Source organism: Amphiprion ocellaris, chromosome 14 (assembly GCF_022539595.1).
Source record: "Amphiprion ocellaris isolate individual 3 ecotype Okinawa chromosome 14, ASM2253959v1, whole genome shotgun sequence".
NCBI lineage: Eukaryota > Metazoa > Chordata > Actinopteri > Pomacentridae > Amphiprion > Amphiprion ocellaris.
This window is the reverse complement of record NC_072779.1, coordinates 24554708-24578893: the sequence shown is the minus strand read 5'-3', so window position 1 is coordinate 24578893 and position 24186 is coordinate 24554708. Positions and strand designations below refer to the sequence as shown.

Below are 24186 nucleotides of genomic sequence, written 5' to 3'. Positions count from 1 at the left end.
GCGCCACCTACTGGAAAGGACCAGGAATAACACTGAAACTGTTGGCTGCTTAGATGTTTTCAAAATTTTTTGCATCAGGGATTTGAATAATGTTTTTATCTCGGGCTTACTTCCTTTGTCCCGTGTTGGTAGCGTTTGATTGACAAAGTAATTTGCCACTTGACACTCATAATGTCAATAAATAACACAAATGCATAATGCATATTAATAAATATTCTTTATTTAGTAAATTTTGCACATTGCGCTCTTAACATCACACCCAAATCCTTATTACAAATGGATGTTTATTCTCTGTAAAATCTTTATATTTAGAATTTCTGTACACATTTAATCGTACAACCTTTTTTACTACACTGAAGTGTCACCAAAGAGAAACAAAATAGAAACCAAAAATTAAAAAATAAACAAAAAACAAACATAAGACTCCTAAAATGTATGCCTAATGTCACAGCTTGCAAAGCTTGATTATTGATTCCACTGTGCTCTTACCCAAAAACCCTACAGAAGACCAACAACAAATAGCTAGGCTTGGTCAAAGAGAACAACTACAGAGAAGAAAGTCGCCAAGAAATGAGATGGGAAAGTGTGTTGTACAAGTGCAAAAGAGAGAGAAATGACAAAGAGAAAGTAATAATCACATTTACTTCAAAGGAGAAATGACTGAACAAGACACCAAAGGTACTCCAGAGATGCATCTTCTCTTAACAATGTTGCAGCAGTGGTCATGAGTGTTTGTCCCAGGAGAAGATGTCACTAGTGTAGTTAATTGACACTGGTTGTTGCGAACCACTTCCCACAGACTGGCTTACTCCGCTTAGTGGCACGGCAGTAGTTGGTGAATTTCTCTTTCAGGAGCTGTCGGTACTGGTGGCGGTTGTTGTAGAAGGACTGGTTTCTCTCTAAAAACGCCTGGATTTCATCCTGTGTCAGACAATTCTCTTCATCAGAAGTCACTTCTGAATCATCCTGTGATAGGAACACAACCGAAGTGGAAGAGGTTACATGGAGGAGCTTGTAAGGAATGTAACGGCTGTATTTATTATTTTTAAGAAACGGTAAAATAAGGTGTAGTTCAAAGAATACATGGTCTTGTTTCTTTTTCAAATCAGTAAAAACCTTTTGGGGAAGCTTCACAACCTTTACTTTTAAACTTCAGGGCTTCTCATAGAAGTTCTATCTTGTTGTTTTTGTGTCAATGGAAATAAATGTCCTTAATTTATTTACTGAGGTGTTCACAGTAGCCTACTAGACAAGGGGCCCATAAAAAAGCCACTTTGACTCAGGCCCTGAAGAGTTGACAATCACCACTACCCTCTTGCACACTGGTGAACTGCACTCATCCTTGGATCGCAACTTTTGAATGCATAATTTTGTGTTTAACACAGAGTGGGATGTAATGTTAGACCTATGCTGTAGAAAGCGGAATCGTTTCAACTGCTCTGTCGCAGAGAGTAACAACCAGTATCATCTGAACTCCATGACCTAATGAAATTAGTATAAATGTTTTTTAGAAGTTTAATCTGCCCTCATAACATTACTTCAGTATGTACAAATATTTAACAACCTACTTACAAAGTTCTGGTTCCACTTGTGATCCAATATCAACTTAGCATTATGTTAGTATCTATGCAATGTTTGCACTGCATAGATACTAACATATTGGTTTATTTGATATGTGCAACACCTCAGTGCAATAAATATTTAGAGATAAATTTAACCGATACGGTGGGATGTGAATTTGGACTCAAAGGGGAAATGTTATTAGTTACTACTTTTCCTGTCCTACTGTGAGAGGGCAGACAATCCGACGAAAGAAAGGTCTATCTTTAAACTCAGTTCTGACTTACCAGGAGTTCCACAAGACTAATGTTTGTCTCTGGAGGCCTCACATCAAGGCTGAGGTTCTTCTGATGTACTGTCCATGGTAACCGTAGTGCAATGTTGGCAAATTTATCGCCACATAGGGAGGAAAAGATTTCTTTGGTTCGGCATGTGTGCGTTGATGGTGGACTACGGCCTGTTGTGTTCCCATCCGACATACAACCTTCACCTTTTTGTACCTGCAGAAATGCACGCATGTTAGCTTGTGAATATTCAACATTGTTGAATATTCTGCACACACACACTACGTCAGTTCTCCATTTTTTTTTGTCACCTGATCGTGGCAGAAAGTCTTGCCCTTCCTTTTCTTCTTTTTACTCTTGCATTGAGTGTTGTCCTCAGAGTGTGGCCAGCAGTCCACGCAACTGTCTGTTCCATCCTCCTCCTTGTCTTCAGCACAGTGATGGACATTTGGGTCATCACCTTCAGAGGGTAAAAAAAAAGCAGACAGTTAGGGGAAAATAGAGTAAGACACTACATTGTATATTTCAGAACTACGAATGCTACAGTAAGTAGAAAAGGTGACAAGATGCTTATCCAAATCAGGGTAGGCGGTTAGAGGGATGTTCCCCTTTTCATGCAGAAATGAAGCGTTTGGAATGTTTTGAGATTAGAATGTAATGAGAAAACAACATAAATACATATTTTATTGAATTTTGACTATTTTAACCACAATATATAACCAATTTCAAAAATTAGTTTTTTATTTTTTCTAATGCATATTTATTTATTCCCCAAGTAAAATTCAACTGACATAATTATGAGTCAGTTATAAGCCTCTTCAGACACCTAACTCCCCCTAAAAATGGTGGCTGCCACTGAAAAGTGACTACCGGTAGTTTGCAGGTATAGTGTTTAAAAATAAGCTGAAGTTATTAATGCTGTAAGTTGTTTCAGGGCTGCTCAAACCTGACCTGCTTCGTCATGGTTGCAGATTCCCTCAGAGCAGGCGACATCAGAGCCTTCTCGTGATCCCATCTCGCTGCCCTCTATACTTGAGGAGTAGCCGTAGTCGCTACCGTTGCTGTGGGGGGACAAATCTGGAGAAACAAATGAGAAATGTGATTACCTGTCAGCTCCGTATTTGTGTTTACATCAAAGTACTGGAAGGACTTGTCTTAGTAATGCATTACCTTAATGAATAGACAAGTCTAACAGCTTGTAGTGAAGTCTTTGTGCTTTTTTACCTTGTTTGCTGCTGTCTGGACAACTGCAGGATGGGCTCCCATTGGTGGCGACACTCGCTTCACAGCCGACTTCCTCCTCCTCATCATGGCTGCCACACGCCTTGCAACTGCCCTCCACAGACTCAAGAGAACTCTGCAACACACCAGAATGACCAGAGTGACATTCAGGCAAACATACCTAGCTGCAGAATAATGCACAAATCCTAATTAAAGCACAAGGGCAGTCTCATGCCCCAGACTCTCATCATTAGCAGTGGATTACCTCGTCCAGAGTTTTCTCCTTGTCCTCTGCCTCCTGTTCTGACATTTCAAAGCCACACTTGTTTTTGCGCCGATTTTTTCGCTTTTGCCTCTTTTTCTCCTGCTTCAGCTCTTTGGCTCTCTCCTCCTCAGACAGCTCTTCGACAAACTGCTCCAGTCGACTGATCCCTTGCATCTTCTCCACTGCCATCTAGAGGGGCAGGGTGATAAATACATTATCACAAAGCTACAATGCATTAATCATCTGATAAATGTGTTGTATGTAGCTGTATAAACCTCAAAACTTTTGCGTAGTGCATCAATTCCCATATGGAACAAAATCTGCCAGGTTTGCTCCTCTGCTCGTAGTTTCTGCCAGATCCTGTGCAGCCGCTCGTAGAGGTGAATACCCAGACAGGTCAGGACTTCCTCTTGTGCAATGTCAATGGTCTTTGCATGTCTCTCTCTGCGCCTTTAAAAAGAAACAAATGGAGAAAGCAATCATGAACTGAACTGAACACAATAAAAAAGAACATACAATGGCAATAAATTATTGTACTAAATTCATAAATGGCAAATGTTTGTGGTTGTAATCACAGTTTAAATTTGACTTACTCATAGCCTCCTGCAAACTCAGGCTCTGCCCTGCCAAGGAGGTGAGCGATGAAATCTGTTTCACAGCACACATGGATGTGGCGTTCGTGGGGGCAACAGCAAAGTCCCTCATACAGGGCAGCACAGTACCCCTTCTCTTTACTGCAGTCCACCTCCCCAACCAGGATGTTATATGCCCTCAGCACTTTATTTTTACAGTCTGTGCAAAACCTGGTAACAGAAAGTTTCCATTTAACCTCGTAACACAAAGCTGAACAAAGAAAACCAAGTGGAAATCCAGAAATTTGTGCTATGACAGTATGAGATTACCTGTGTTTACGCAAGTATGTCTCCAGTGTCTCAAGGAGACCTGCGCTATCAATGAGGACCACCTCATCCCTGCACTCCTGAGACATCAGCTCCCACACATCCATCCAGCTTCCCCTGTAACATACAGTTATCATACTGATGCAGTCACAAAGCACAATTATCACCTCTTAAACCTGTAAAAAGACTATGGCCACATTGCAACAGCAGAAATAAGCTAAATGTGCAACACTGACATTCTTTTAAAACTGACATGTTGAAACTGTTTTAAAACAGCTGGTATTTCAACACACTGCTGACACAAAAACATTTCATTCGTTAGGAGTTGTTTTTCTGGCCACATGGAGAAGCTAATTTCAGCATTCACTCTTCTTTCCGTACTGTTTACGTCTCTATCAGCATAAAGGGAAATATTGGGCTCTTAAGTGGCTAAATGACCCACAGTTATGTCTAAACACCACTTTGTCTGACTGAGGCTGTCTATTCCCAGTAATCACACTCTGGCAAATGCTTCTGTGTACCGTATGTTCCCAAGCACTGTGTAATGATTTCTGTGAGAAAGAAGTATCAAATTATTGTGTATGCCAGGAGATGGATATGTGGTAATACCCCAGTTCAAATCACAGTATAATTATCAGCCTTAGACGGACTGACATAACTCTGTTTTTTTCCACATAGTTAAATCCAAACTAAACAGCCATTAACTGAAAGCTCTTTAATATTTACATAAATGCAAGATGAGCATTGACACACACCATTAGTCTAAGCATGTTTGTCCTGTTTAATATAAACAAAAAAAAGCAACTGGTGTATAGGTTTGATAAATCAATGTCTTAACTGCAGGACGATATTCATAGTCCAATTCAAAAAAGGCAATGTCCACATAAAAAAAAAGACATAACAAAAAAGGCCCAAATAACATTAGTTTCACTTTGATTTGGCCACAAATTAAAGTGATTTCCCTCACTATGAGGCAGACCTAAATGCACTTTAGTACAATATCATGTTTAACTACATGGAGTTTGATAGTTTTATTGTGCAGCTGTCTGTTATCAATAATGAGCTGCATTGATCGGTGAAATAAATATATTATGCACGTTTAACCAGCATTCCTGTCTTGCAATATTTCCAGTCGTAGCACTTTTTACCATCATAAATTTTAATATTCCTCATTGTTCTTGATTAAAACATCCTGTTGGCGATCTGCCCATTTTGTCCAGAAAGGATACGTTAAACGCTGTTTGTGTGGATGAGTTTGAAGTGGAAAGTCTGAGTTAACAAAGAAACTTGATAACCATCTTCATACCTGTTAACTCTGAGTGAGGTTTTAGTTTTTGTCGAGCTGACTCACACAAAGAAAAACTGACTATGTTGAATTGCCTTCGTAGTTCAGTTCTCTGATCTGATAAATATCGTAAACACTAGAAAAGCTGCACCGGTTAAAACTGAAGCGTCTCGTCGAATTTAAAATCCTCTTATAATTTACTGATTATAGTTTAGGATCTGTATGGGATGAAGTCTGGGTCTGGACTTGGACCACCAGTTAGTGATCTGGGGTCCAGTATGGAGTGGATTAAACGAAGCCACGATTCAAAGAATTTTGCCTAGAGGAATTTTAGTAATCGAATTACTCTAATAGCTTGAGGAATCATTTCAGGCCTACTAAATATGCAGCTATTCTACATTAAAAGGCTTGTTTAATCTTTTAAAAAATGCTAAACGGGTTATAAGTGTATCCGAGTTCTACAAAATGTTATATTCTCCACAGGACATGATTTCTTGTCAGAACCATAATTATGGCCAAAGCTGTACTCAATACCAAGCTTTAATAAGCACAATCAGACAACTCCCCAAAAGGCATTTAAAACCCTATATTGGTGTCTGCTAACCAACTTTGCAAATTTAAGTTCATGTTTATGTATGTAACTGCCCACATATAAAACTATAATACATTGCCTTGCCTAGAAAGCTGTTGTTATGCTTAATGCCAATTTACAACATATGTCATCTCATAGCACTATACACAGTAAAGTGAAGATCGGGCAAATTTTAAACTGAGAATTTAACAAATCCAAAGTTTCTTTTGTATTCCCTTCAAGCCAAGCACTTGCTTGCAGTGGAAAGGAACAAAAACATATGTGCCATGTGTGAATCCCTCTGCTCCTACATTAATGGACCATAGAGGAAGATTTGCTCACAGACTCATACTTATAGCTCACCCATTTTGCGTAAGTGCCAGCTGAGTCAAGCTGAGGCAGCTTGAAAAAAGACACCAAAGCACACCACAAAGCAGGTAATGACATCATTTTAGGCATGTGCTGCTGTTCACAAGGCCAACAATGTATAAAATAAGCTTCCCAAAGCTCCTCTAAAACCTCCAGGGTGGGCGCAAATGGTCAAACAGATGTCCAAGCTATTGTCTTCTATATGTCTTTCAGTTTAATTCTTAAAACCTCCACTTCATGGTAGATATAGGACAACTTTAACACACTGGTCCTGCTTACAGGAAAAACATACTATTCTACTTCTCAAAGCTTGTCTCGAACCACAACTTTCATACAAACTAAATGCTGATGTAAACAACTGATATAGTCTGATGAATAAATACATGAAAACATGAATACTACTCACCCCAAAGGCTTAGGTTTGTGTGTGTCTAAGGAGTGTAACTGGCAGCGTTTGTTCTTTTTACTTTTTGGAATTGCATCAATCATGTCATTCAACTTTGACCTGTAAATCAATAATAAATTCACAATTAAAATATGCAAAAATCCAGTGTAGTGTTGAAGAACTGTTATAAATACACCAGTATTATCTATCTAATAAAGTGTCGATTCATAGAAAAATGCATTTTCCAGTAAAAACAAATAGAGACACGTTTCTCTGTATCTTACCCATGGACGTAGAAGAGGGTATAGAGCTTCTTCACATCTGCCAAACAGGCCTTGGTGACAGAAAGCATGCCTGTGGGCTTCACTGTAAGTGGCTCAAGGGCTGGGTTCCCAGATTCCACTAAATGTGAGAAGAGGCGCTCTACACTTCGTCTGCAGCCCACACATGGCACCAACTGAGATAATGCACTATACACCTCTCTGGATGTCACCATCAGGGCAATATTCAAGTCCTGCTGCTTCAACTTGGAGTGATACTGAGGGCAAGGGAATCACACATCTGTCACCACTTTGTTAACAAGTCACATGCAGACAAACTACACACATTATGGTTAAGCTTGTGTACACAGTAGCATGGCAAGAGCAAAAATTCACAGGTGAGCCAAGATCAAAAAGTAGCCGATGGTCTGCTACTCCTGGTTCAGTGGCATATGCGTACTCTACAGTGATATGCTGCTGCGTGTATTTCATAGACACATAAGACTTTGCTCAATATTATTTGGCCACACTTGGCTGATCAGACTGTCACATCATTATGCATGTGTAAGTTTAATGGTAATGACTCATCATAAGTAAGTAAACATTTTTACGACTATCTTCACTGAAAATGTGGTGTACACACTGTGCTTTCATGAAACATCCTGGTTCTTTCTGTTGCAGTGCTTTTGAAATATGTGATTATAAAGAAATTTCATACGCCATTTTCGATGCAGCAGGTGCTTATATTTGAACTAGCCTGAGCAACAGTGCACCACTAAGACAGAGAAATGGCACATAGTGTAAGATGGCATTGATGGACAGCATGCTGCAAGATCTAGAGTGACATATGTCAGTGAAAAATAGAATGTGACTGACTGGAGCTTCATTAGAAGGATTCCTGGTAAACAATAGTGGTAAAATTTTCTAACTATATGACTGAATGTACTATAGCGTTCTAAAAATTCATTTACATGGGCAAGCAATTAAGTTGATGGGCCTGTCCTCCATTGGTTTTTGATTTAACAGTATGCCTAGGTTCACTATAGCTACGTTAGCTAAGGCTAACTCAAATATAAGCACCTGCTGCATCGACAAGCATATCTAAAATTGCTTTCAATCAAGCGTTTCAAAAGCATGTAATTAAATTTCATGTTTAATGAGTTAAAGCACCTTTTCTTGCACCACGCTGTCTGTTAATGTAGAGATAAAAGTAAATATTAACAACAGTACTTGTTATAAAGTTAGGTTACCAAAATCAAATATACATGTCATGTGTTAGTCAATCCTACTTTGACTGATGACTGATCACCAGCCAAGATTGGCAAACCAAAATCAAATTAGTCTTGCGTCGCACTCCGTTGTCATGCAGCTGTAGGAAAAAAAAGTACTCTGGCGTCTTTGTATTTCTTTAGAGGTGAGCTAATGAGCAGAGAATGCAGTGACAGCATTTCTGCAAAATAATATTGGGGTAATTGTTGTGGGTGAACATCTGCAGGCATGGAGGCAACTTGTGGGCCACTTTTCAGCGTCTGCATCCATAAAAACTTATGTGCCAATTTTTTTTATTTTTTTTTTTTACACTTTAAGAGGGACATTGTTTAAAATAAAATTACTCACCTCAGAAAATTGTTTCCAATGAGACGTGCTTATTTCATGGCTGTCAACATCCAATACACTGTCAGAAAATTCCATCACCATCTGACAGCAAGAGAAAATAGTCAACCGTTATTACACAATATTAAACTTCTCAGACCCTCATTTAATCTGCACTGATAGTCACAAGGAATAAATGAGCTCCTGAGACTGTACTATGTCACATTTTAGGCACATGTGGAATGCATAAACATAATCAGAGTTGGGATTTTGTCCTTAAATGTGTGCATCCACACCTTGCTACATGTTAAGTTGATATCACAACAATAGCCACATCCCTACTGTGAGCTTCACTGACATTCTCCTTGTTGTCATACATACGTTGAACAGCTTACTAACCGTGAGTGTGTCATCGATGTACAGGGGAATCTGTCTTGCGAGGAAGGGGTAGTCCTCTTCCCCTTCCCTGCAAACTGCTACAAGACGTGCCATCACTTCTTGCAGATGGGGCTGTGGTGCAGCTCGCCTGCAGGTTACACACAAGAGACCGACTGACCAAATGTGACGAGCACCGGCTACACCGAGCTAATGCTAATCTACTACAGGTCATTGCGGGCTAACTACAACACCAATCTTGTCACTAGAACAAAAGCTATTTAACTAATTACCTGACACTTAAACGCAGTGCAACACATAGTGCACTTACTGAAATTAACAACGTCTGATAATAGATTACAAACACTGTTAGAGGAACTTAAAGACAGATTTGTCTTGACCCAAATTTAACCAGCTAAGTTAGCAAAACAACCTGAGAAACAAGGGCTTGCGTGGGGAAAGGTTATTATGTTATAATTCATAAAATCCGTTTGCAGGCGTTTTCGCCAGAATTATTTAAGTTATGACGACAGGTTCACTCACCCTCGCGTCTGTTCGCGTAGCTCGACCATAGACTGTATGAGCTCGACAAACTAAATACCGGCGACTAGCTAGTTAACATTAGCCTGCTAGCTAATTTCATTTGCCATTTTAGAAACTGAGGAAGCCGGTCGGTGTATTCTGTGCTTAATATCCTCATGCTAATACTATACGTTGGAGTTGACACCACCTTAACTAATGATATATGTGTTGTAATGTTGACACAGTTTGTCTACGCCCTGTCGATGCCAGGAAACTTGGCTAACTTACTCGTTAGCATCGCTGTCCTATAAGGCTAACGTTAGCAAGCTAATATACGGCTAATATAAAGTTGAACTGGATGACTGGCTACTTAGCGAGTGTCACTTTCGTCAGCTTTTACTACTAACGTTTGAAAGACTGTCCAGAATCTGCAGCCTCGGTATAATAAATGTACATGTGAATAAAACCAGGCATTGTTTTCACTTACCCTCTTGTGAAAGTTCCCCTTAAAAAATAAACAAGTGCGACAGTGAGCGAGGCTGCTGCGGTGGCGGACTCTACATTACTGATTTGAACTTTGCCCTTCGCACGTCAGCTGACGTCGTAAAGCGCGCGGCCACTAGGGGGCGCAGCATAGGGTTATGTTGAGAGGAGAGACGTTCATTCCCAAATAAAACTCTGAGGATTCCCATCTGAAAGTTCTGTCCATGTTTATCCTAAGAAATTACCCTACTGTAGTAACAGGAGATAACTCTTCCTTCACCTTCTCTTGCCCTTCCTGCAGCTTGTTGTCTTTATCCTTGTTCTATTTGAAAAATCTTCTTACATCCAAAGCGTTGAATTCTTACCTGAGTGAATTAGTTCACAAACTACCAGCAGATGCCGACAATGATAAGCCCTGTAACTGCACTCTCTTGCATAAGCTCATACAAAATACGCAAGTGCCAAGCAGTTTGGAGTAGAGTTGCTGCTTGAAAGACACACAGAGGACTTAAAATGTTGGCTACTTTCATTTCTGATTAACAATATCCTCTTATTCTTGAGGGGTTAATTTCAACTGAATGACAGATAAATGGATTCAGGGCTTTTTACTAAATGTTCAGGGATATAGCGTATCTAAATCTAGTTTTACAATATTTTGTCACTTATTTGTAAGTACCTGAACTACATTTGAAAAGTACAATATATAAAGTTTTCTTGGTTGATTGATATTGTAGTCTGATCCAATATAAATAGAGTGCATTAATTATAAACAAGACAAACAAGAGTTGTTCAAACACCCAATATGAAATACAGGTATTTATTTACATAAATAAACATATGCTTAAGAGTATGGCTGGCATTACAGATCAACATTTATAACATTAAGTGTTCCCTGTGTTTGTAATTTTCACTCCACTCCCCCAAAAACTCCCTTCAAAATACACAAATGAAACTTGTGGTTTCATGAATGAAATTTCTTGTTTTACCAGAATTTGACTGTAATTCCACAGAGATGTAAAACATATATTCCAAAGCAATTTATGAACATGTACAACAGCAAAACACACACTGAAAATGAACTGCTGCAGCTGAGTGTGTCCAATACTGAGTTGGTCAGTCCCGTCATGACGTTACCAAGCAAGAAAAACAACAACTGATTCCTGCTGATAGCTTGAACGAGGCACAGTTTTTCTACTTCTCCTCTTTTTTTGTCAGAGATTTTGTTAGAGTCTGATTTTGTTTTATGCAAATTCCATGATGAGAGTACCAAGTGGCAACCGGCTGTTTGTTTGGAAAAAAGTAAAACAATATCAGCTAAACCAAGGCAGGACAGAAAAAACAAAGACTGAGCAACACTCCAGAGGCAGAATGGTAAATTGGCTAAACGACGAGACACTGGCTCCAAGAAGGTCTGACATGTGCATACAAGAGCATACAGGACAAAACTTCCCAATAAGAGGGTAAAAAGTGCTCTGAGCCACTCTTTAAGGCGGGATCTTGGTTGCGTCACATAGAGTCCGATCTGCACTCCTGTCAGGTAGATGGCTACGTAGCCCATGATGGAGAATATTCCCTCCTTGTTTGCATGCAGAAAGTCCCTCTCTCTGTCATTGTTGTGGATAATGAAAGCCTTCAGCTGACTTGTCTCCAGAGCAAACTGATAGAATCCGCTCATCAACAGGGCAAAGACCCACGACTGTGTGGCTGGTAAAACAGTCAAAAGTATAGAAGCCACAACTCTGACGATGGCCAGTGTGAAGAAGAAATTCCAGTGGACGCCGTATTCTGTCACATGCTCGTGGTAGTTGGACATCTTGACACTTACTAGTCTCCCCATACCAAGAGCAACCAGAGGCCACACAGACACTAGCTGCTTTGTGATATGATTTATCTTGGATCCTGAGATGTTCTTCCTCCGGGCCTCAGGACAGACGAGAGCATTTGCAAAGACATATGCTCCAACTCCAAAGTCCATCACCCCCGTCCCATAGGTCTCCGTCTTAGCATATCGCCTTGGGAAGACAGGAAAATCTACGGCGAGAATGCTGATGACTGTTTTCACATTTACAAACACTCTGAAGAGAGTCACAAAGGGAACCTGGTCAAACTGAACATGACTCTGAAGGAAGCTGCTGACAGCGTTCTGTGGGTGCTGAGCAGAAGAATAACTGCTGGTTCGGTAGATGTAGCAAAACATAGAAGCTGCTACGAAGATGAGGCTTATGGTGACCTGGAGAAGAATGCTGCTCAGAAGAGTGCATGACACAATGAGGGGAAGAATAAGCACAGAGAGATCTAGAAGCAGGTGAGAAAACAGTGGAAGTGGCAGCGGTAGAGTCCCTTTGGACTGATAGTAGAGGATCAAAATGAGGCCTCTGTTGACAAGACACACTGGTGAGAGAAATGAGCCCAGTGCCACCTCCGCCAGGCTGGTCCCATTGAGATTGCTGACAAACGCTTCCTTCAGTTCCCTCTGAGCCATGACCTGCAAACATTACAATTCATTATTTATTTCATAAAGAGAAACATGACTGTACTTAGAGACAAAAAAGTCTGAATATGACTGACACTGAAGCATTATGGGAACAGGCGTTAAATTCAGAGGAATAAGAACTTTGTGAAGCATTGCAGAGTTTACATCCAGACCCATCAGAGCCGAGCTCCGTGTCCTAACGTCCAAATCAGACCCTGCCGGAGTTCTGCTCCACACAGCATCACCAACTCACATACAGCTCCTCTAAAACACTTTTAGGCAGAATGTTTTGTTCTTTTGACTCAAACAGCTGTGACTTCACCCAACAGCAAGTTTACAGATACTATTTCAAACTGAGAGAGGGGCTGAGAACAATTTATTGACATGGTATGCTGCCTTTATCCATTATTTTATTCTTCATTTTGTGTTACTGTGACTCTACATAGTCTTAATAACCTAAATGCTTTTCTACAAACAGCTGACCTGCTGCTCAGGTTCACAGTTCCTACAGTGAAATCCTTGGGTTGAGCTCAGAATAAATACATTTTGATTTTCAGCAAACTTGTTTCCTCTGGACACTTATTTTTGAGGTGTACGCATGGATTATGAAAGAGTGCATTTTTTCTGTTTTGCAGTAAGGTTTACACGAGTGGAATTATAGCAAGCATGAACTGATCTAATTACTGAACTAAATAAAAATAAAATCAACAAACAGTCAGTCAAAAATGAAAACATAATTAACTATTCTGAGTCTTGATTGTAAGTTACTGTAGATGATTTATTTGCGTCAAAGCAGAAATATGACTGTTTTTTTAACGTATGACAGGAATGTCAGTGCTCCCTGAACCATCATCTATCCATCCATCCATCATCTACACACTGCTTAATCCTCATTTGGGTCATGGGGGGCTGGAGTCTATCCCAGCTGACTTAGGGTGAAAGCAGGCGACACCCTGGACAGGTTACCAGTCTATCACAGGGCCCTGAACCTTCAATTAAAAACCAATGATAGCAACAATAAATAAAACTATTAAATGATTTAACACTGTAGTATATATATTTACAGGTCTATACAACAGAGTAGTTGCACTAGTGTCCTAAAGTATTCTACAGTGTTTCAGGTAAACTTTTTGTTCTTCAAAATCAGTAAAGAAAATACAGAAAAAATTAGAATGTTTTAGCTTCTCACCAGTGGAATCTGGAAGTTCAGATAGGTGGATTTAATTTGAGATCTGACTGATACGCCATCAATACAATGAAGGTCAATGGAATTTGTGGTACAACATTCAAAATTTCAGCTGCAGCAGGTCTTTCCACAAACTTTGTTAATCTGGACAATCCACATTTAAGTAGAACTACTTCCTACTTGACATATCGGCCCTTTCTCTATTGTCTGTCTGATTGATCTGTAGGTCTCTTCCTCTTCACAATCCCATTTTAACCATGTATACATCCATTATTCAATCCTGATTTACTGATTCCCCATTAAAACGGTCGTTGACGGTTAGCCCTAGCTTGACTGTACAAAAGCACTTGTAAATAAAACTTTTAACTGCTCCTCAGGATATATTTTTATTTTTATTTTTAATTTTCTTTCTCAAGTAGTATTTCTTGTCACTCACCAAGAGCTGTCAATGGATTTCTTCAACCTTAGCGAGTCGTTTGTTAACGTTAGCAGGCTAGTTGTGAGTTTAATTGTCAGTACTCACCACAGGTCTGTGTGTTGGGCGTGAGGAATGCAGGTTCTCAAGAAGACCTGTTTCACAACATTGTTCTTTACACTTAATTGGAGACCCGAGTCTCATCCAACTATCATGCCTGCAAGCACACGGGAGCTGCTCTGCTTACTTCCGTGTTGCGTCATGTGACGCATTCAATATAACTCGGATTCTTGGACACCTCCAACATAACGAAGACTTAAGCTTCTTACTTTGTTAATAAACTATTGGCACAATGATGTGAGCTTCAGTAACATTTGCACAATTATAGACACAACGTAAGAAAGGTTTGACAAAAACAACAGATACAACAAAAACTGATATACTGTATGGGCAATAACGTCAACGACAGGAAGACTAAGTATACTCTGGAAATTCTAAAAGTATAAGTTTAGTTGAAATGAACGACGCAATAAAAATGGTAATTTCTCACTGAGCTATCAAAATAACACAGACTTTCAATCATAATGTCAGGGCGAATTTTACCCGTGTAACTGTGAACAGAGGCGTTACAGAAGTACAGCTGGGTCCATGAAGTATCAGGAAGAGGGCGGGAATAAACGTGCAGTTTGGGAGTTGGGGACGCAGTCGGACAGTGAGCAGCACAGAGAGTCGTCCTTGAGGAATTTCTGACGCAAGTGGAAATTTTGAGTTTCAGGTCTCCAGAATAGAATAGCGACACATTTGAATTATAGTTTAGGCACTGCTGTTCCTGTTTCTGCTGGCATTTAAGAAAACTCAGCGGTAACGGTGAAATCAATGAGTTCTGCGGACAACCGCCGTAACGTCAGAGCTGGATACAGAAATGGAGGGGCAACGGTAAGTTGGGACGAGGGGAAGACCCGTCCACAGTTTGTTTACCGGTGGTTTAGATATTTCTCTTTTGTTTTAAAAGCATAAGACAAGTTATCCTGACTTGTAAACCCTTTATTTTCCTGTACCTGCTCTCAGTTTTGATTGGTTGGCTCGCATACAAACGTTATTTTAAGAAATACGTACCTGTTACCGAATAACAGCACCGTGAAGCGATGCTTCTTGCGCGAGAATAAAATAGTCCCTCCAGTGAGAGAAGTAAATGCTGCAAAGTTAATAGAAAAATCACATTGTGTTCTTTCTTCAGATAACAGTGACAGACATGCGGGATGTCACTGGGGTTTGTTGTGTTGTTGTGTGTTGTACCACTGCTAAATGTGCCCTTAGTAGCAGTTAAATCAGAGAATTACACGATGTAATGTTTTGTGACTGTCAGTGGCTCATAATATTTACACAATGCTCTGCAGTATCTATTTATCAATATCATATACATATATGCACACACGCTACCGTTCAAAAGTTTGGGGTCACTCAGACAATTTCTCGTTTTCCATGAAAATTCACACTTATTCATGTGCTAACATAATTGCACAAGGGTTTTCTAATCATCAATTAGCCTTTCAACACCATTAACCAGCACAATGTAGCATTAGAACACAGTAGTGATGGTTGCTGGAAATGTTCCTCTGTATCTCTATGTAGATATTCCTCTAAAAATCAGCTGTTTCCAGCTAGAGAGTCATTTACCACATTGACAATGTCTAGCCTGTATTTCTGATTAATTTAAAGTTATCTTCATTGTAAAAAAACTGCTTTTCTTTCAAAAATAAAGACAGTTATACCATTTATTCCATTTGGAAGGCGTGCCATATTTATGTTACACTCTAATGTGGAGGCAGGACTGCTAGTTCAGGATCCATCTGTACAGTGACACAGCAATATAATCTTGTAGTTCTTACGTTGTGAGCCAGATAGTTGTTCTTCCATCCCTATGTCATCTTTACCAAGCGCCTGTCTGTCTCCGGGTCAGATTAGGGGATAGAGAGAGCATGCTTGAGTGATTAGGATACCCATTAAACAAAACTTAGAAATGGAATGTAGATGTGACAAAACAGTGTATGAGGTGTGTGTGGTGTTTGTATGTATATGGATATGTTGTGGTGTGTGTGTGTAAGCGGTTGCATCCTTCTAGCTGATCTGGACTAAATCATCTTTTATTCATTCCATTCACATAGTGGGAACGATGTTCGAGACCCTCCTATTCCTCAGATAAGCGCAACTCAAATGAGCACAGTGATGCAATGTGTAAATCAGTATACAGCAACACATCTAGAGAAAACTACTTCATCACAATAAAGGTTAAAACATTCATTATCCGTAAGGTAAATGCTTTGATTCTAGAATAATTTTGAATCAGACATAAATCAATAGTCAAAATCATGTTCCCAGATGTAAGATTCTCGTTGGTGTTAGATTTTAAACATATAGGCCCTGTTTCTGATTGAGGGTATATAAAACTGACAGGAAGCTTTGTTAAGATTTTAAAACATTGGGGGCTTAGGTCCCCCATAAACCTATATAGTTTAACCTGATAATTGCAAAAGCAAAAGCCAGGGTAAATCTGTTGGATGTGAATTCATCAAACTCATTTGTTTCCATCTGAAGCCTAACTCAGCTGACACACAGCAAAAGGTGGAATACACAGAGTCAAAACAGAAAGTAAGACAACCATGGACACTTACATTCACACTATTGTAATCAATAATAAACCTACCATGCATGTCTTTGAACTGTGGGAGGAAGCAGAAGCACTTGGAGTAAACCCATGCAGGGAGAACATACAAACTCCACACAAAAAGGCCCCAGCTGACCTGGAGTCCTTGGGCGTTTTAAGCATTCGTATTGTAGGATTTTATCCATTCTGTGTAACCAGTTTTTGGAATACATTTATAATGCTTACGTTTCTGTGCGTTATTGAAAGCCCTGACTTGGTGGAATGATGTTTTCTTACTCAAACCTTCCTATACTATGTGTTGTATGTTGATATGGTTTGGCAGTATGATGTTTGAAACTTTTGGACATGTTCATCTTTGCCCTATGCAGCTGTCTCACAAAACGGATGTATACAGAATTCTTTTATGATTTTCAAGTTACTTCAGAGTGAAGTGAATATGTGACACAGTGTGTCTCTTGTTGTTTCTATGTTAAGTCCATGGTCCACATTATTATCACACAGAGTGCAGTCAGCTAGAATAGTGGTTAGCAAAATGTGTACCTTGGCATTGGTCTTATTTATGATTTACAACTCTATCCATATGTAAAGATAGTTAGATAGGTAGACCTTTATTGTCCCCAAGGGGATATTTGTTGTCACAGGAACTGTCAGGTATATAAGAAATACACATATCATGGACAATTGAGCACAGGACAATAGGACAACACACATACTGGTGAGGAATGGGTGGGAGACACACTACCGGTGATTAAGAGCAGCAATGGCGGAGGGGACAAAACTTTTGCTAAAGCGTGCCCGTTTCCACCTGGGGAGGCAGTAGGGAGAAGTGGGCGTAGAGGGGATGGTCCGGGTCCCTGCTGACTGTCCGAGCCATGCGTGTCACAGCTCTATTGTTGAGATGGGAGAGGTCCTTGGTGGGCAGATTCATAATTTTGGATGCTATATGTGTTATTTTAGTGAGTCTATTTCTGTTGGAGATGGAGAGCATGTTGAAGTAGCAGGGAGAGCAGTATAAAAGGATGGGTTGTATGATGCTGGTGTACAATAGTAACAGGAGGTGTGGGGCGACAGAGAAGGCACGGAGCTTACAGAGGATGTGGAGTCTTTGTTGGGAGCTTTTATGGATGTCGGAAACGTGTTGTTCAAAGGTAAGTTTATTGTGGAGTGTGAGTCCAAGGTATTTGAAGTGATGAACACGTTCGACTGTTTTGCCATGAATGGTGGTAGGAGCCAGGTCTGGGGTGCTTGAGTGGGTGTGGAGGAGTAGCTCCTTTTTTTTGGTCACATTCAGTTCCAGGTAGTTCTCTGAGCACCACCTGGTGAAGTGGGTGACAGACTGTTGGTAGGCAGTGATGGAGTTACTATCTGTGAGCAGTGTGAGAATGGCAGTGTCATCGGATTATTTGAAATATGTGGTGATGGGTGACGTGCTGGTGCAGTCATATGTATGGAGGGTGTAGAGGAAGGGGCTGAGCACACACCCCTGGGGGGCGCCGGTGTTGGTGATTAAGGTGGATGAGATTACTGAGCCCACTCTGACGGCCTGTGGTCTGTTGCTGAGGAAGTTATGGATCCAGCGGATGAGAAGAGGGGACAGGTTGAGGAGTTGGAGTTTTTTGATCAACTGGTGTCGTTGTATTGTGTTGAAAGCTGAACTGAAGTCAGTGAACAGGATGGATGCAAAGGTGCCAGGTGATTCCAGGTGTTGTAGAAGGGGATGAAGGAGACATGCTACTGCATCCTCCGTTCCCCTCCTGGCCCCGTAGGCAAATTGATATGGATCCAACAGAGGTCTGACTGTTGGAAGAATGGAATGGAGAACAAGCCTTTCCAGGCACTTCATTATGATGGAGGTAAATGCGATGGGACGGTAGTGGTTTGCCTCAGATGGGCGGGGCTTTTTGGGAACCGGAATAATTGTGGAGGTTTTCCAGACTGTTGGAATGCGTGCTGATCTGAGAGAGTCCCAAAAGATGGAGTGGAGGATGGGTGACAGCTCCATAGCACACAATTTCAGCACCTTGGCTGGGATGCTGTCTGGACCCGGTGCTTTGCCCACTTTACACCCTCTCAGTTGCCGGTGTACATCCTCCACTGTGAATGGAGGCTGGGAAGGAGCATCTGGGGGCGGGGCACTGAGCAGCAACAAAAATGCTTGCACTCCACTGAGTTACACCAGGGTTTCCAGCTGTAGCTACCAGTTGAAATGACATTTTCATATCCTATAGGTTATTAATACTTTGCAATCTGGGTGACTGACCCTTTAAATAGCCATAGAAAAGAGATGCATGTGCTGATGAGGGGGAAAAGTTCACCCATAAAGTTCACAATAAACCACAGTTTCTGTCTGTGCTGCTGACAGAAAAACACTGAAAGTTCTGTCCATGTTTATCCTAAGAAATGACCCTACTGTAGTAACAGGAGATAACTCTTCCTTCACCTTCTCTTGCCCTTCCTGCAGCTTGTTGTCTTTATCCTTGTTCTATTTGAAAAATCTTCTTACATCCAAAGCGTTGAATTCTTACCTTAGTGAATTAGTTCACAAACTACCAGCAGATGCCGACAATGATAAGCCCTGTAACTGCACTCTCTTGCATAAGCTCATACAAAATACACAAGTGCCAAGCAGTGTGGAGTAGAGTTGCTGCTTGAAAGACACACAGAGGACTTAAAATGTTGGCTACTTTCATTTCTGATTAACAATATCCTCTTATTCTTGAGGGGTTAATTTCAACTGAATGACAGATGAATGGATTCAGGGCTTTTTACTAAATATTCAGCGATATAGCATCTCTAAATCTAGTTTTACAATATTTTGTCACTTATTTGTAAGTACCTGAACTACATTTGAAAAGTACAATATATAAAGTTTTCTTGGTTGATTGATATTGTAGTCTGATCCAATATAAATAGAGTGCATTAATTATAAACAAGACAAACAAGAGTTGTTCAGACACCCATTATGTAATACAGGTATTTATTTACATAAATAAACATATGCTTAAGAGTATGGCTGGCATTACAGATCAACGTTTACAACATTAAGTGTTCCCTGTGTTTGTAATTTTCACTCCACTCCCCCAAAAACTCCCTTCAAAATACACAAATGAAACTTGTGGTTTCATGAATGAAATTTCTTGTTTTACCAGAATTTGACTGTAATTCCACAGAGATGTAAAACATATATTCCAAAGCAATTTATGAACATGTACAACAGCAAAACACACACTGAAAATGAACTGCTGCAGCTGAGTGTGTCCAATACTGAGTTGGTCAGTCCCGTCATGACGTTACCAAGCAAGAAAAACAACAACTGATTCCTGTTGACAGATTGAATGAGGCACAGTTTTTCTACTTCTCCTCTCTTTTTGTCAGAGATTTTGCCAGAGTCTGATTTTGTTTTATGCAAATTCCATGATGAGAGTACCAAGTGGCAACCGGCTGTTTGCTTGGAAAAAAGTAAAACAATATCAGCTAAACCAAGGCAGGACAGAAAAAACAAAGACTGAGCAACACTCCAGAGGCAGAATGGTAAATTGGCTAAACGACGAGACACTGGCTCCAAGAAGGTCTGACATGTGCATACAAGAGCATACAGGACAAAACTTCCCAATAAGAGGGTAAAAAGTGCTCTGAGCCACTCTTTAAGGCGGGATCTTGGTTGCGTCACATAGAGTCCGATCTGCACTCCTGTCAGGTAGATGGCTGCGTAGCCCATGATGGAGAATATTCCCTCCTTGTTTGCATGCAGAAAGTCCCTCTCTCTGTCATTGTTGTGGATAATGAAAGCCTTCAGCTGAGTTGTCTCCAGAGCAAACTGATAGAATCCGCTCATCAACAGGGCGAAGACCCACGACTGTGTGGCTGGTAAAACAGTCAAAAGTATAGAAGCCACAACTCTGACGATGGCCAGTGTGAAGAAGAAATTCCAGTGGACGCCGTATTCTGTCACATGCTCGTGGTAGTTGGACATCTTGACACTTACTAGTCTCCCCATACCAAGAGCAACCAGAGGCCACACAGACACTAGCTGCTTTGTGATATGATTTATCTTGGATCCTGAGATGTTCTTCCTCCGGGCCTCAGGACAGACGAGAGCATTTGCAAAGACATATGCTCCAACTGCAAAGTCCATCATCCCCGTCCCATAGGTCTCCGTCTTAGCATATCGCCTTGGGAAGACAGGAAAATCTACGGCGAGAATGCTGATGACTGTTTTCACATTTACAAACACTCTGAAGAGAGTCACAAAGGGAACCTGGTCAAACTGAACATGACTCTGAAGGAAGCTGCTGACAGCGTTCTGTGGGTGCTGAGCAGAAGAATAACTGCTGGTTTGGTAGATGTAGCAAAACATAGAAGCTGCTACGAAGATGAGGCTTATGGTGACCTGGAGAAGAATGCTGCTCAGAAGAGTGCATGACACAATGAGGGGAAGAATAAGCACAGAGAGATCTAGAAGCAGGTGAGAAAACAGTGGAAGTGGCAGCGGTAGAGTCCCTTTGGACTGATAGTAGAGGATCAAAATGAGGCCTCTGTTGACAAGACACACTGGTGAGAGAAATGAGTCCAGTGCCAACTCCGCCAGGCTGGTCCCATTGAGATTGCTGACAAACGCTTCCTTCAGTTCCCTCTGAGCCATGACCTGCAAACATTACAATTCATTATTTATTTCATAAAGAGAAACATGACTGTACTTAGAGACAAAAGAGTCTGAATATGACTGACACTGAAGCATTATGGGAACAGGCGTTAAATTCAGAGGAATAAGAACTTTGTGAAGCATTGCAGAGTTTACATCCAGACCCATCAGAGCTGAGCTCCGTGTCCTAACGTCCAAATCAGACCCTGCCGGAGTTCTGCTCCACACAGCATCACCAACTCACATTCAGCTCCTCTAATACACTTTTACTTTGGACACTTTTTTTTCAGGTGTACGCATGGATTATGAAAGAGTGCATTTTTTTCTGTTTTGCAGTAAGGTTTATACTAGTGGAATTAGAGCAAGTATGAACTGATCTAATCACTGAAGTAAGTAAAAAAATCAACAAAAAGTCAAAAATGAAAAGATAATAACTCTTGAGTCTGTAAGTTACTGTAGATAATTTATTTGCATCGAAGCAGAAATATGACTTTTTTAAATGTATGACAGGACTGTCAGTGCTCCCTGAACCATCATCTATCCATCCATCCATCATGTACACACTGCTTAATCCTCATTAGGGTCATGGGGGCGCTGGAGTCTATCCCAGCTGACTTAGGGTGAAAGCAGGCGACACCCTGGAGAGGTTACCAGCCTATCACAGGGCCCTGAACCTTCAATTAAAAACCAATGATAGCAACAATAAATAAAACTATTAAATGATTTAACACTGTAGTATATATATTTACAGGTCTATACAACAGAGTAGTTGCACTAGTGTCCTAAAGTATTCTACAGTGTTTCAGGTAAACTTTTTGTTCTTCAAAATCAGTAAAGAAAATACAGAAAAAATGAGTTTTAGAAACGTTTTAGCTTCTCACCAGTGGAATCTGGTAGTTCAGATAGGTGGATTTAATAAGCCAAATCGGAATTATCAGTATGCATGCGCGTTTATCCCTCAATAGCTTCCGGGTCAGAGTTCATCCCACACTACGTTAGCAACAAAGCTCGACGAAGCCATACTATCGCAGTGGAACGACCTCCTATTTGTAGCGATTATTAAGTGTTTACACTGCTTAAAGTCTTTTTAAGGCAATATGCCAGGTCCCCATAGTTCAGTGCGGGACTGCCACAATGGTACCCGTGGGCTAAAGAAGTGGATGGAAGAGTTTTGCCCTATTCACGAGTGCAGTAAAGGAACCTCGCGCTGTATATGTGACCCGCCTTATGTACTCGTCACATTTCCTACTGAAAGAAAAGATCCAGAACGTCGTGCCGAATGGATTAAATTAGTAAGTTTGACATAAGATCATATATTATTACCTTCTTTGTAGTCGTTAGCAAGTCTCGTTAGCAAGTTTTGCTCGTCCTTGCTAATCAGATAATTATTGATATCTATGTACATAAGGATAAGGATAAACTTTATTGATCCCACAGTGGGGAAAGTTCACCGTTACAGCAGCTCCAAAGAAAAAGTATAAAGGCAGGAATAGATAAGAAAAAGAAACAGAGTGCAAAAATTGCAGAAAAAAAAACATGCAGGGTGGCCATTTATTTGCTGCTGTCGACTCATTCTCCCAACCTTCTCTGAGCTCTACAGGATCTGGAATTCTCAGGTGACACCCGTCAACATCGATCTCGAGCAGGGATTTATAATCAAGGTTGACAGCCTCCCTTTCCTGCTGTTTTGTTAAAACTATTGGGGCCTTTTGAAATGACAATGCCCAAGCAAGGGACACGAGTTCTTTCTTTCGCATCCCGATAACACGGTATCCTCGTTTCTTACAAAATTCCTTTAAAGCATCGACTTTACAACGCTCAAAGTAATCAATATCTGCGTTGCACTCGACCTTTAACCCGGACCAGCATACCTTGCGCGCGGCGAGATTCCGAATTGGCTTATTTGAGATCTGACTGATATGCCATTAATACAGTGGAGGTCAATGGAATTTGTGGTACAACATTAAAAATTTCAGCTGCAGCAGGTCTTTCCACAAACTTTGTTAATCTGGACAATCCACATTTAACTAGAACTACTTCCTACTTGACATATCGGCCCTTTCTCTATTGTCTGTCTGATTGATCTGTAGGTCTCTTCCTCCTCACAATCCCATTTTAACCATGTTTACATCCATTATTCAATCCTGATTTACTGATTTCCCATTAAAACGGTCGTTGACGGTTAGCCCTAGCTTGACTGTACAAAAGCACTTGTAAATAAAACTTTTAACTGCTCCTCAGGATAGATTTTTACTTTTCTTTTTAATTTTCTTTCTCAAGTAGTATTTCTTGTGACTCACCAAGAGCTGAGTCAATGGATTTCTTCAACCTTAGCGAGTCGTTTGCTAACGTTAGCAGGGTTGTGAGTTTAATTGTCAGTACTCACCACAGGTCTGTGTGTTGGGCGTGGGAAATGCAGGTTCTTAAGAAGACCTGTTTCACAACATTGGAGCTGCTCTGCTTACTTCCGTGTTGGGTCATATGACGCATTCAAAACAACTCGGATTCTTGGACACCTCCAAAATAACGAAGACTTAAGCTTCTTACTTTGTTAATAAACTATTGGCACAATGGCGTGAGCTTCAGTAACATTTGCAAAATTATAGACACAACGTAAGAAAGGTTTGACAAAAACAACAGATATAACAAAAAACTGATATGGGCAATAACGTCAACGACAGGAAGACTAAGTATACTCTGGAAATTCCATAAGTATAAGTTTAGTTAAAATGA

General features: G+C 40.5%; 3 protein-coding genes across 5 annotated transcripts; all 3 read right to left on the bottom strand.

Annotated features, from left to right (window-relative positions):
* Positions 1-198: 198 nt before the first annotated feature.
* On the bottom strand, positions 199-10205 carry ggnbp2 (gametogenetin binding protein 2). Its single transcript, XM_023276489.3, has 14 exons — positions 10077-10205; positions 9092-9218; positions 8717-8797; positions 7124-7377; positions 6861-6959; positions 4233-4346; positions 3924-4133; positions 3606-3780; positions 3331-3519; positions 3069-3201; positions 2796-2921; positions 2156-2304; positions 1848-2060; positions 199-966 (listed from the first exon to the last, which is right to left on the bottom strand). The coding sequence occupies exons 2-14, from the start codon at positions 9182-9184 to the stop codon at positions 763-765; spliced, it is 2040 nt and encodes a 679-aa protein (XP_023132257.1). The 5' UTR covers positions 9185-9218; positions 10077-10205; the 3' UTR covers positions 199-762.
* Positions 10206-10873: 668 nt separating this feature from the next.
* On the bottom strand, positions 10874-14385 carry LOC111572714 (phosphatidylinositol-glycan biosynthesis class W protein-like). Of its 2 annotated transcripts, none has more exons than XM_023276491.3 (2): positions 14255-14385; positions 10874-12557 (listed from the first exon to the last, which is right to left on the bottom strand). In XM_023276491.3, exons 1-2 carry the CDS (start codon positions 14348-14350, stop codon positions 11055-11057), a joined length of 1599 nt encoding a protein of 532 aa, XP_023132259.2. In that variant the 5' UTR covers positions 14351-14385; the 3' UTR covers positions 10874-11054. The 2 variants fall into 2 exon arrangements, with proteins under 2 accessions (XP_023132259.2, XP_035806976.2); XM_035951083.2 differs by having other exon boundaries at positions 14168-14306.
* A 5369-nt stretch (positions 14386-19754) lies between these two features.
* On the bottom strand, positions 19755-23931 carry LOC111572715 (phosphatidylinositol-glycan biosynthesis class W protein-like). Of its 2 annotated transcripts, none has more exons than XM_023276494.3 (2): positions 23840-23931; positions 19755-21456 (listed from the first exon to the last, which is right to left on the bottom strand). In XM_023276494.3, exon 2 carries the CDS (start codon positions 21451-21453, stop codon positions 19954-19956), a length of 1500 nt encoding a protein of 499 aa, XP_023132262.2. In that variant the 5' UTR covers positions 21454-21456; positions 23840-23931; the 3' UTR covers positions 19755-19953. The 2 variants fall into 2 exon arrangements, with proteins under 2 accessions (XP_023132262.2, XP_023132261.2); XM_023276493.3 differs by having other exon boundaries at positions 23754-23849.
* Between the last annotated feature and the right edge of the window lie 255 nt (positions 23932-24186).